Raw genomic sequence first — 12,552 nt, 5'->3', positions numbered from 1 at the left:
ACCCGGCGAAATTTACTTTGTACACTGACTCATGTATCATTCCTATTTTGCACCCATCGCACAGCGGACTTTTCCCTCCACAGACGCACGTCGGTAAATTAGGGAAAGAACATGCGCTCCCGGGGGCGGTTCAGCAAACAGAGGAGGCGTGTTCTGGTGCAAAAAAAACAATTCCGCCACAGACCAGGAAAAACGTAGGCTAGTATAAAGTCAGTGGTGCGTTATTCAGATGGTATTTTATGGTCTGTGCCGCAGTTCCCATTTTTGCAAACCATAGGCCTACATAATTACAAGGAAAAATATTACCACACAAGGGAAATCATTGTGTCAACCATGAAGATGTGAAAAAGGCATAAATCTAGCGTACACATTTACCCAAATTATTCAGGCTAATTGCAGTAATGACGGATCAAACCTGTTTGACCAATAGTGGCAAGACACATAGGCTAGGTATATAAGGACACATGACGAAGTGGGTTGTTAGTCAAGAACCAGGAAACAAAATTCTGAAGACTGCGAAATCACCTTTACCATGCGTGCTCCTGGCAAATCCGCCATCATATAAGCAATCCGCCATGAAACAAGCGCGCCTGCTTTTAAAGGGAATGTGAGATGACGCTCTGATTGGTTTATTGCACGTTACGCTCAAACCAAACCTACGAGTAATGTAGCTACTTCAGACCAACCCATTTTAGATTTGTGTCGGGTGCAGGAGTCATTTATCCCACCGGTATAATAGCAACAGCGGCCGAGTTCCGCCCTTTTCAGATCTTTAAAACAGTGCCCAGATTGAGAAAGTAGTAAAAGCGAGAGTGAGCCAGAGATACTGTAGATAGATAAAAAGAATGAGCTTCTAGTGCAGAGGGGTACAAGCATTAGTCTAGCACCTCTCCATGGCTAGCCTTGTAAAAGATGTTCCTGGTCTGTCCATTGTCTGCTAGGGCCTTCAGATTCCTGCCTTGAGCCCTACGCCATTACATTATCTACATTCCTGCTTTCAACTCCCTCTTCTGTCTGTGTTGCTTTCAGTGTCCTCCCCCCCTTTCCTTATTTTTATTCCTCTGTCAATGCTCTCCATCCACTGTCTCCCTCCTCTCTCTCCCTCCACTCTCTTCCTTCACTCTCTCCTTCCTATCTCTCCCTTCACTCTCTCCCTCCCCTCTCTCTCTCTCTCCCTCCTCTCTCTTTCCTCTCTCTATCTCTCTCTCTTTCTCTCCCTCCACTCTCTCTCTCCCTCCTCTCTCTCTGTCCCCTCTCTCCTTCCTGTCTCTCCCTCCACTCGATTTAAGCAACAGTTATGGTGCATCTGATGTCTTGCAAGCACAACCGAAAGAGAAGGGACAGTTAGATAGAGAGAAAAGGGATAAGTGCAAAGGATAGAGAGAAAAAGAGAAATGAAGAAATAGAGAGAAAGAGAGAGGGAGAAAGGGTTGGGAGAAGAGGACATCAGAGATGTGCGGTTGCCAAGCAACGATTGATAACCAAATCCCCAAGCATTCCGCTTGCGTTGCCCTGCCCTGCCTTCTAGGCCTGAATTACACACACACACACACACACACACACACACACACACACACACACACACACACTACACTCACATAGCCACTAAAAGCATTCAATTTGTTAAATAATTGAATGAAACATTCGACTGATAAGACTGGGTGTAATAGCCTATGGACCTTCACAATTACACTGGCACAGTTTCAGCCAGAAGGAACATTACGATGTTTATCACAGTGGCATACCATCAAGTCTGAGGATGGTTATGGCCTTGGCACGTCCTCCTGCCTCCCCACCACAGCAGTCATGTTCTTCAGTGGACAGGTAGGTTACATGGTGTGGGTGGACCCTGAGATTGGGAGTGACCTCTAGGGAAAAGACCCATTTTACAGCCCAATGCATTGCATCAGCTTTTATATTTCAAAATGTTAGGACCAATGCAGGCGTACTAACAAGTTTGGGGGAGCAAGCCAGCAATTGTCGAGCATAAATGTTTTGAAGCAGCCACTACAGGAATTATTGTATTTGAGGAGTTCAATGACACAGGACAGACCCATTGAGTCTGTAATACCAGTAGGCAGTAATAAAACAGATGTCAACCACTGGATGCAACCAAAGTGAGCGAATCTACCGAAAGGCCACTCCCTTCTGGTCAGAGGTATAGATCATAGACCATTATCAGAACCAACAGAGCGACAAACTCATTTATTTCAGTCTGGTGGCTGAGCGGTTAGGGAATTGGGCTAGTATTCTGAAGGTTGCCAGTTTGATTCCAGGCCGTGCAAAAACGACGTGTCCTTGGGCAAGGCACTTCACCCTACTTGCCTCGGAGGGAATGTCCCTGTACTTACTGTAAGTCGCTCTGGATAAGAGCGTCTGCTAAATGACTAAATGTAAATTTCCTTTGTAAGAAATCTGGTAGCCTGTTGCTGTCCTAATGTCTTGTTTGATCTGCTTTTGATGTGTGTCTATACGTCCTGCGCTGTATCCTACCACAAATTGTTTACACTGCACTGTAACAAATTAGCCTAATGCAAAAATAAAAATAAAACATCTATGTTTGGGGAGGGGGGGGGGAGCTGTGGAATATTTATTGGTGGTCTACCTCATAGTGCTATAATGGTAATGAATCTAGTAAAACCTGTTTGATGGATGGCACTGTGAGAGATTGAAATTTTACTGTCCATCACTTCGCTCTCTCATGGCCAGCTACAGGTTGCGTTCAGAATCAGAATCAATAGTCCATCACTGTGTCACTGGCAAGCACCGCAGGTCTGCCAGCTGTCTCTCACACTGCCAGGGAGACTGACGGTAATTGGCATAGACTTTTCGGACACCCACGATGAAATCTTTATCTCTCTTCATCTACAGACACAGAGAGACAAAGACAGCGAGAGCGACAGAGGGAGAGAGAGAGAACGAGAGAGAGAGAGAGATAGAGAGAGAGAGATGAGCGCAGATATAGCTGTCTCTGTGTTCTAGTCTCCCTATAGTAGGTGTTCCTTTAGATGGAACAGCCATAACATCTCAACATACGAGGCAACGTCGCACGTTGCAGAGCGAGCGACAGAAATAACCGGCACCTGTTAAAGCGCATGCATGGCTGTTGATCAGATTATTGGTGTATGGGTTGGGTTATCTCTAGAAGTGTGACACACACGCTGCTCGGCCGGTGTGGATAACACACACCGGTCTAACTCATCGGTGGGAGTCAGTGAAAGGGACTGGGCGCAGTGTTATTGTGTGTCGAGGAGTTTCCTTCGGACAATGGATACCTTTAGAATACAAGTCCTGCTGTTTTTGTTGCTGTTAAGGCACGATAGGTGTCTCTCATCGCAGTTCCCTACTCAGCTCATGTAAGTGGTTAATCCTTTTTTCATTCATAGTTGGACACATGCACTGTCAGTCACAACTGTTGGCTATTGTATTTGAAATGACGTGTGGCTTTGGACAACTCTCACTCGTGATAACCTTGTCACTTTTATTTTTTACGTATAATCTTAATCGCTTAAATGTGCGCGCGCGTGTGTGAGAGAGATAGATAGGTAGATTAAAAGTGACACACACACACAGAGAGAGAGAGAGAGAGAGAGAGAGAGAGAGAGAGAGAGAGAGAGAGAGAGAGAGAAAGGGAGAGAGAAAGGGAGAGAGAAAGGGAGAGAGAGAATTAAATTATAGTCCCCTCGTGTCTGTATTGTGTGTTTGCTTTCATTGGAGTGATTAATTAGGGGTCTCATGCGCCCTGTCGTGAGGTTTCGGCCGTCACTTGCAGCGCTAGGCTGAAGGAACTTGTTTAGGTACAATCATATCTAACGCCATTCAATAGGCAGGGGGCTGATAAGAATACAAAATACTGTAAACGAATACAATCATTTACTAGAATGCGATATCAAGATGAATTTACATTTCAATTTGTGCCACACTACCCATTGTGAATTAAAAAGAGTCCAAACGTTTCATAAAAAATGTGCTTGATATTTTAAAATTTGAAATTAGTTTGATCATATGACACACAGGGGACAGTTAGCCCGTATTTCCTCCGTGTGTTGGCTTTTGTTTCCACCTTGGGGATTCTGATGCCTGCAGGCATGGTGTCCTCAAATGGAAGTATCCCACAGAAGTAGACCTATCTTGCACCTCTTGGTTCTAATTGGCTGCTAATGAAAGCTAACACATAGACACTGTCTGCTCTGTAATCAGTTAGCTTCACTCAACCCTGAGAACCTGGCTTCTGCTGTTTCAGTGATTCCACTGGGGACGTAATTGGATGCAACACAGGGAAAAGCTGGCAGGATAGGTAAATGTCACCACAGCGTCCCATTGGCAGCCTCATGGGTGTAATGCTGTTATGGATGTAAAAAATAGACTGGGAGGACCTGGGTTACACAATTTGCCCCTATATGAAAACAAGGAGCATGAGTTTGAAGTTGGTGTGTTTAATTGACCATAGCTGAGGTGTAGCGCTTTGCAACTGAACACACTGAGACTTAATGAGCAAACTGTTAGCTGTTTCTTACATTTAAGCCCAATTAAGGACGTCTCCCCTCTCCAGCCACTTAAAACCATGTAGAGCACTTGCACATCACAGAGAGTTTTAATTGTGGCTGACTCCTTGCTGTGTAGCCTGTTTGTTTGGTAGGTTAATGCTGTGTTGTGTTGTTGATCTGGGCTCGCTGAGTTCAGAGCTTGCCTGTCTCTGTAATGATGTGTAATTAGACTGTAGTTCAACACCAAGGTCTTCAGGGACCGGCCCAGTATGGGTCAACTCATTACTCTCTCTCTCCATAGTAATACTGCCACAGAAACTCTGTCACACACACACCCACACCCACCCACCCACACATACACACACACTCTGGGAACAATGTAGGCCACTGTCTGACCCAGTTGCTGTCTCTGTGTGTTTGTGTGTGTGTGTGGGTGGAAGGATGGATGGATGGGTGGGTAATTATTCAATGCTGATTTTGTTCGGCAGTGAGAGCCAGATTGGGGGGTAAAGTGAAATGATCTTCAACAACTTCAGTGTTTTGCCCATCTATAATTGCTCTCTACCGTGCATGGACTAAAAGCAATGGCACAACACAAAACATCTCACGTAGAGGGTAAAAGATCTGAAGCTGGAAGTGAAAATTCCAGTCTTAAAAGACTAAAAAGACATGATGGAACTGTTGTGCGAGGGTACCATGTACCATGCACACCCGGTGGTTCCATATCTTTGATCCACACAGAAGATCCTACATCAATGTTTCACCAAGCATCTGTACACAGTATAACGATGAGTGCATACATCTGCATGTTCTCACAGCGTAATGTGCAGCATATCTCGGGAGGCACCACAGGTGTCCCCCCCCCATCCCCCCCCCCCCATCCCCCCCCCCCCATCCCCCCACTGTCCTCACAGCGCCGTTGAGTAACCAGCGTGCTCTCTCCCCGTCTCCGGCCCTTCCCTCACCCCCTGCATTCTCTCCGATATTCCCTTCTCATCCCCCCCTCCCCCACCCCTCCTTCCCTGTAATCCCGTGTTGTCCTGTAACAGGATTACATGCCTCATTTAAGTAAACACTCAGAACAGAGCAGTACGAACACACACACATACACACACACACACTTGTCTCTCTCTTCTTCTCTCTGCCTGCCTCTCTCTCCCTCTCACTCCATCGCTCTTAGAATTCAGCATTGATGAGAGAAATCTTTGGTCTTGAATAAAATTGTGGGCAAAACAGATGTCATTAAGCCATTGACAAAATGGCTCATCCTGCGAGGGAGGGTGGCACTCACACACACACACACACACATACACACACACTCTTTCACTCTGGCTTGTGTCTCTTCTTCAGTGTGTTTCTATAGAAATACAGTCACACAGGCAGTAGATTGCACAGAGGCCAGTCCCTTGAGACAGCTCTCTGCTTGGCTTCTCTGAATACTAAACCTCTGGCTGCAAGCACACACACACACACAGACACACACACACCCACGCACACACCATCTTGGCTGCTCAGGGCTTCAGGGCTTTAGAGCTTAGGCAGCCAAGGCTCACTGAATTACTCAGGTTACAGTCTTCTGTCTACTGAGTCTGGAGAGAGGGAGGTAGAGCAGGTATCTGTTAATGTGTTATAAAGTGCCCAATTATTGTTTTATTACATTACATTAGCAGAGAGCATAACAAATTTATAAGTGCATTCCAATTGGTTTATTTACTAGTAATAGAATCCGTCATGACCCAATCGGTAACAAAGTGGTTAGGAGCCAGTCCCCCAGCCCTCTGCTCCGTAATCCCAGTCCCCTTGAGATGGAAGGACAGCAGTCATGGCTGACCCTTCTTTAGGCTCCCCACTTTCCTCATCCTCATGACTCAAACGGGCTTCCTCCGTCGCTCCTCTCGTCCTTCAACGCGCTCTCTCGCGTATTCTCCCTCTCTGTCTGTGATATGTCCCTCCGGCTGGTCTCCCTCCGCCCTGCCTCCCTCGCTCCTCGGCTTCATTCAGAGTCGCACACCGACTTTACACTCATTACGGCGTGCGGCTGTGTGCAGAGCGGCTGCAAATGACACATTTTTGGAATGCGCTTGTTTGCATCTGTGCGCGTGTGTATGTGAGATGGCTTATCTGTCTACTGGCCGCCAGGGAGTCGCGTGGCTGGGTCTATGAATGAGTATGCATGGCAATCAGAGCATCTGCCCCCCCCCCCCCACCCCCCCCCCCCCACCCCCGACCCCCACCCCCTTAATGCAATATGAATGTCACTGTCACCCCTGGGTATGTGTGTGTTTACTGTACGTGCACTGTGTGTGTGTGTGTGTGCGTGTGTGCATGCACGCGCGTGCGTTTGTGTGCACATTGACTCATTCAATGCTTCAGGAGCCACAGATGGGCGTATCTATTGTTATTTCCAGTGACTGACTGGCCTGCTATAGAAAGCCTTCCATCTGTGATCTGTGATCTTAGTGTCGTACCCTCACTCTATAATTATCATTGTACACAGCGGCACACACAGACACGGACTCAAAGCCATATATGCAATCCTACAATCAAAGTACCATTTTCTCCCGACAGTCTGATAGGAGACTGCAATGAAGATTCCAGGCCTGTAATCAGGGTTGGCAGTGGAACCAAGCCTGAACCCGATCAGTGGTCTCTTGGCCTTGCGGTTCTTTGATATGGAGAGGAGGCTTTTGGTTCTGCCCCGACTCACACACCTTCCACACAGCACTGCTCAGATCCTGTCCATACACATCTCTGTCACTGCCCACAGCCTGTCGCACACACTTATCTGATTGGTTGACTCTGTGTTTGAACTTTGAGAAAGTAATCTCATTGGCTGACATTGGGTTTGAACTCTCTGACACAATGTTTGATTGGCTGACATTGTGTTTGTTTCCAGTGATGTGTATTTGATTGGTTGACCCTGCACCAAACTCTTCCCAGAGAGCTTTAATAGGGCTGTGAAGATATTGACCGCAAGGAGATTGGGGAACAACATGGTCTAACCACATTATTGTGATTTAATACACGAATCATGCCAGTCAACACCACTTAGGCTAGGATTGGTTTGTGAAGGTGAAGACCATAGAGCTACTTTATTTGGTCAATAATATGACACTGTGATGAAATGTAATGGGTGAGGATAGTTCAGGAAGTAGACTCTTTGAGCACAGAGCTAGCATTCAGTCATTGATCTTTTCTACCTATACAATCCTTGTCTGTAATGTGAGTTCAAACTTAATGGCTGTTTGTGTTTATCTCTTAGGATCAAAGAATGGGTGGACCAAATGCAGAAAGAGCTGGTTACACTGGCAGACACAGCCAGCGCTGGAAGGAGTCTGACACAGGTACACATTCTGAACTCGGCTAATTCCATCACCAAGCCTCATGTTGAACAGTTAATGCACACATTTGTACGCTTGGGGTTAAATTAAAGGCAATGTTGTTGAGAAGCACTTTTTGTCATATTTGACGAAAGTAACTTCACGTCTTGATCAGTGGCGGCCGGGACTTTGCAGAGGCCCCCCCGCAAAGTTGGAGCTCGAGGCCCCTCCCCTAAATCCACTCAAAATGTATCTCCATCCTATCTTATACATTGCTGTCTACCTTTAAATATAGAATATATTCACCAATGTGAGAGAAATAAAAAAGTTAAAAAAACAAAACAAAAGCACAATAGCAGCCTATTTGTGTGGCATTCTGCGGAAACCCGTCGGATGTCGCGGCCGCGCGGTCATTGCTGGCTATAAGCCATAAAAGATCGAAAATTGTTTTCTGTTAAAAAAACAAAACAAAAGCACAATAGCAGCCTATTTGTGTGGCATTCTGCGGAAACCCGTCGGATGTCGCGGCCGCGCGGTCATTGCTGGCTATAAGCCATAAAAGATCGAAAATTGTTTTCTGTCAAAATTTAGATTTTTGATGTTTTCTATAGTTAACACCCTAAACTTCATTGTAATGTACAAAAAGTATAGCTTCTGAAAAACTGTTAATTTCAACGTTTTTTGGACATGTCAGCAACATTTCCAAGCCATTTCAAATCAAATGCTCAGTTTGCTTGCTCTTTTGAGTGCTGCAGCAGCCCCAAACAACTGATCAATGAAGTCAGGCTGTTAAACTTAAAAAGAACTTGCTGAGAAGTTATTAATGTAGCCTATACTTAAACTGACATTTACATCCACAACGTGATTACGAACAAAAGGATTTACTTTCCACATTCGCCACAGAATTAGAATGAAAGTGGAGTGGAATGCAATTTTCTCGGTTATCACTTTATTGACACAGGTCAACTTTAAAATGATGTAACTTCAGTTGTGATAAAGATATCTGAGTGATTTAAACATATTTGTATTCAGGATAGTTTGTAGTTTCCAAATATGTATAATACCCAGAAAGACCCAAATGTTCACGATGTGAAGTTTCCGCAGGCCGCCACACATTTATCATTGTTCAAAACCAAAGACAGCACTAGCCTTCTGATAGTTCAGCACCAAGGATAGCATGGTCGAAATAACACACAATCAATGGAGGAAAGGAAAACATTTATTCTTGCCAATAAGTAGGCTAAGCAAGTATATTTATTGTTGGTTGCTGGTGAAGACGTGCTGCTGCTAGCTACCTGCGGCTGCGGTAGTGTTTCGTCTGGAGATGTTGATAATATTCCTCTCTGGCTGGTCTAAATAAGTGTGTAATCTTCGGGTGTTTTGCTCGAGCTTATTCAGACAACAGTTTATTGCTGCGCTTTTGAGCACCGTCATCAAGCAGAACGTAGCCTAATGATTAGCGTTTTTAAAATGTGCGCGTTCAATAGGCGTAATGGCCCAAAAGGCACGTAAGATACGCAAAAGCCATTGTTGCCAGATTCAGGGATTTTGAGACTATTTAGCCTATTTAGATCTGTTACGTTGCCTACATTACGGAATTCCTTTACCTGGCAGTTGAAACTTGGGGCTCTAAATGAGCGCCCTCAAAGTGTTTTCCTTGTTTTTTTTTATATATATATTTTTTATATAGGCCTAGTCTGTTTTTTGATATGCAGGGTGGGGCCCTTAGGGCGTGGGGGCCCCACGCCTTGCGGGGGCTGGGGGGGCTTCCCAGCCGCCACTGGTCTTGATAGCAACCAATATATATAAAGGTTTGACGGTAATATGAAATCATTCCGACATCTGTGGACGTCGCAATACTGTAATAAACACGATCAATCATTAAGCGATTGGACGGGCTACCTGTCTGTCTACCTACCTACCTGCGCGCACTCTGCCCCTCCAATCAATGCCCGTTACTGTAGTTTTGTGGGAGTGGCTTTGAAGGGAGGAGGTGGGATATTTTGGTTTGAATCATGTCAAAAAGAAGCTCAAATAGCTAGCTTCGCGCAACTTGCCTACCCTGCCTTTAAGCCCCCAAAATTAAACCCATGAGGACGAGGCTATGCAAAGTAAAAGCTCTGTATCTTAATAAACTACACTACAGATCTCACCAGTGTGCAATACAATAAACTGTGTCGTCTCTCACTCTCTCGCTTACTCTCTTTCTCCCTCATTTTCTTGATCTATCTCTTTGTGTACTGTATCTATCTCTCTCTCTCTCTCATCCTTTTCCTAATCTTTATCTGTCTCTCTCTTTCTCCCCCCTATGGCTCTCTTCGTATCCTCTCTCACCCCCACCCCTTTCACCATCTTTCCATTCATGACTCTCTCTTCCATCCTGCCTCTCTTTCCCTCATTCTAGATCTTCCTGGACAACCAGAGCCTGTACTCTGTGGAGCCTAACGACGCTGAGGAGCTGGTGGCCAGAGCAGCCAGGAACATAGAGCAGCTCCTGCTGAAGAGGTCTGCTGCTCTGGAGGTATGCTGTTCCAGAAAGCTGCTGCTCTGGGGGCTGGTCTGCCCTGGAGTTAAGCTGCTCTGGAGATACAGTAGGCTGCTCTGGAGATACAATAGGCTGCTCTGGAGATACAGTAGGCTGCTCTGGAGGTTGGCTTCTCTGGAGATACAGTAGGCTGCTCTGGAGGTTGGCTGCTCTGGAGATACAGTCGGCTGCTCTGGAGATACAGTAGGCTGCTCTGGAGGTAGGCTGCTCTGGAGATACAGTAGGCTGCTCTGGAGGTTGGCTGCTCTGGAGATACAGTAGGCTGCTCTGGAGATACAATAGGCTGCTCTGGAGATACAGTAGGCTGCTCTGGAGATACAATAGGCTGCTCTGGAGATACAGTAGGCTGCTCTGGAGATACAATAGGCTGCTCTGGAGATACAGTAGGCTGCTCTGGAGGTTGGCTGCTCTGGAGATACAGTAGGCTGCTCTGGAGGTTGGCTGCTCTGGAGATACAGTAGGCTGCTCTGGAGATACAGAAGGCTGCTCTGGAGGTTGGCTGCTCTGGAGATACAGTAGGCTGCTCTGGAGGTTGGCTGCTCTGGAGATACAGTAGGCTGCTCTGGAGATACAATAGGCTGCTCTGGAGATACAGTAGGCTGCTCTGGAGGTAGGCTGCTCTGGAGATACAGTAGGCTGCTCTGGAGGTAGGCTGCTCTGGAGATACAATAGGCTGCTCTGGAGATACAGTAAGCTGCTCTGGAGGTAGGCTGCTCTGGAGATACAGTAGGCCTGGTCTGGAGATACAGTAGGCTGCTCTGGAGATACAGTAGGGCTGCTCTGGAGGTAGGCTGCTCTGGAGATACAGTAGGCTGCTCTGGAGGTAGGCTGCTCTGGAGATACAATAGGCTGCTCTGGAGATACAGTAGGCTGCTCTGGAGATACAGTAGGCTGCTCTGGGAGGTAGGCTGCTCTGGAGATACAGTAGGCTGCTCTGGAGGTAGGCTGCTCTGGAGATACAATAGGCTGCTCTGGAGATACAATAGGCTGCTCTGGAGATACAGTAGGCTGCTCTGGAAGATACAGTAGGCTGCTCTGGAGATAGGGATGCCTGGCAGGAAACACGCTGTGGGGCTGGACAGAGTGGTTCCCTGTGAGGTTCACAGGGTTGCTAATGCCTTGCTAGTGGTGCGTGGGCGCGGTATTGCTTCCACAAGTTTGCTCTCTTGCTGGAGCCACGATAGACGATGAGAGAGGCTGGTAATATGGGGTGAGATGTCAGATTGAACACACAGGGCCTGGGTTGGGAGGGAGAAAAAAAACGAGGATATGGGCGACTCAGATCTCTGTTGTGAACAGTTCATGATAATGAGCAGTTTCTCCCTGGGGGAGGTTCTCCTCTCTCTCTCTCTCTTTCTGTCTATATCTCTGTCTCTCTCTCTCTCTCTCTCTCTTCTCTCTCTCTCTCTCTCTCTCGTCTCTCTCTCTCTCTCTCACACAGCACACACACACACACACTTGTGTATTCCTTTGAGCAGAACTGGGTCAGACAAACTCCCTCAACAGAAGCAGGAAGTGTTTTGAGCTGCTAGCCAGGTTCATACAGAGAGTGATAGAGGTACATTTATAAGGCCATCAGGTCCTTGTTATTTGACTGGAGACAACATCAGCTTGTTTATACTCACAGCCCAGCTGACACACACACACACACACTCATACAGACTCCACCGGAGTGGAAAATAAACCTACTGGCTTCACAGGCATCATGTGCCCGATGTCGAAGCCGTTGACTTGACACAATACAACTAACTGACTTGAGAAAGAAAGAGACAGAGAGAGCTAGAATGAGAGAGAGAGAGCTAGAATGAGAGAGAGAGAGGAGAGGAATGGCTGACATGATGTCTCACGAGGAAGCTCATCATCGCTGCACTCTTTTATTTATTAGTCCCTCCATACTGTCCTTTGTGACTTCTTTATTTGACCCATTCCTTTCTCCTTTTGAATAACCCCAGGGCACAGTTATCCTATTCCTTGCTATGTATTCGATTTGAAGATGGAGGGAGGAGAGGGGGGAAAGAGACAGACTGGCTGACTGACTAACTGTTATGCAGGCAGAAGATGAAAACAATAGGTCTGCTTCTAAGTTCTCGTACGCACACAATGTGTGTGCCTCAACTGAATTTGGGTTCATTAAATCCCTTTCAATGACTATACTATGGCAGCATGTATTCAGTTGTAGTTTGCTGTATTCTTCCACTCA

The 12,552-nt window shown here is 46.4% G+C and overlaps 1 protein-coding gene across 1 annotated transcript in view; it reads left to right on the top strand.

Annotated features, from left to right (window-relative positions):
- The first annotated feature begins 3,267 nt into the window (after positions 1-3,267).
- Positions 3,268-12,552, top strand: part of LOC136942398 (voltage-dependent calcium channel subunit alpha-2/delta-1) — a 43,435-nt gene continuing 34,150 nt past the window's right edge. The window contains 3 exon segments of the mRNA XM_067235287.1: positions 3,268-3,356; positions 7,750-7,831; positions 10,212-10,328. Coding sequence (XP_067091388.1) covers positions 3,268-3,356; positions 7,750-7,831; positions 10,212-10,328 — 288 coding nt within the window.

The sequence above is a fragment of the Osmerus mordax genome, chromosome 4, assembly GCF_038355195.1.
Source record: "Osmerus mordax isolate fOsmMor3 chromosome 4, fOsmMor3.pri, whole genome shotgun sequence".
NCBI classification, from domain to species: Eukaryota; Metazoa; Chordata; class Actinopteri; order Osmeriformes; family Osmeridae; genus Osmerus; species Osmerus mordax.
Note: the sequence above shows the minus strand (reverse complement) of the source record. Positions and strands in the feature narration are given on the sequence as shown.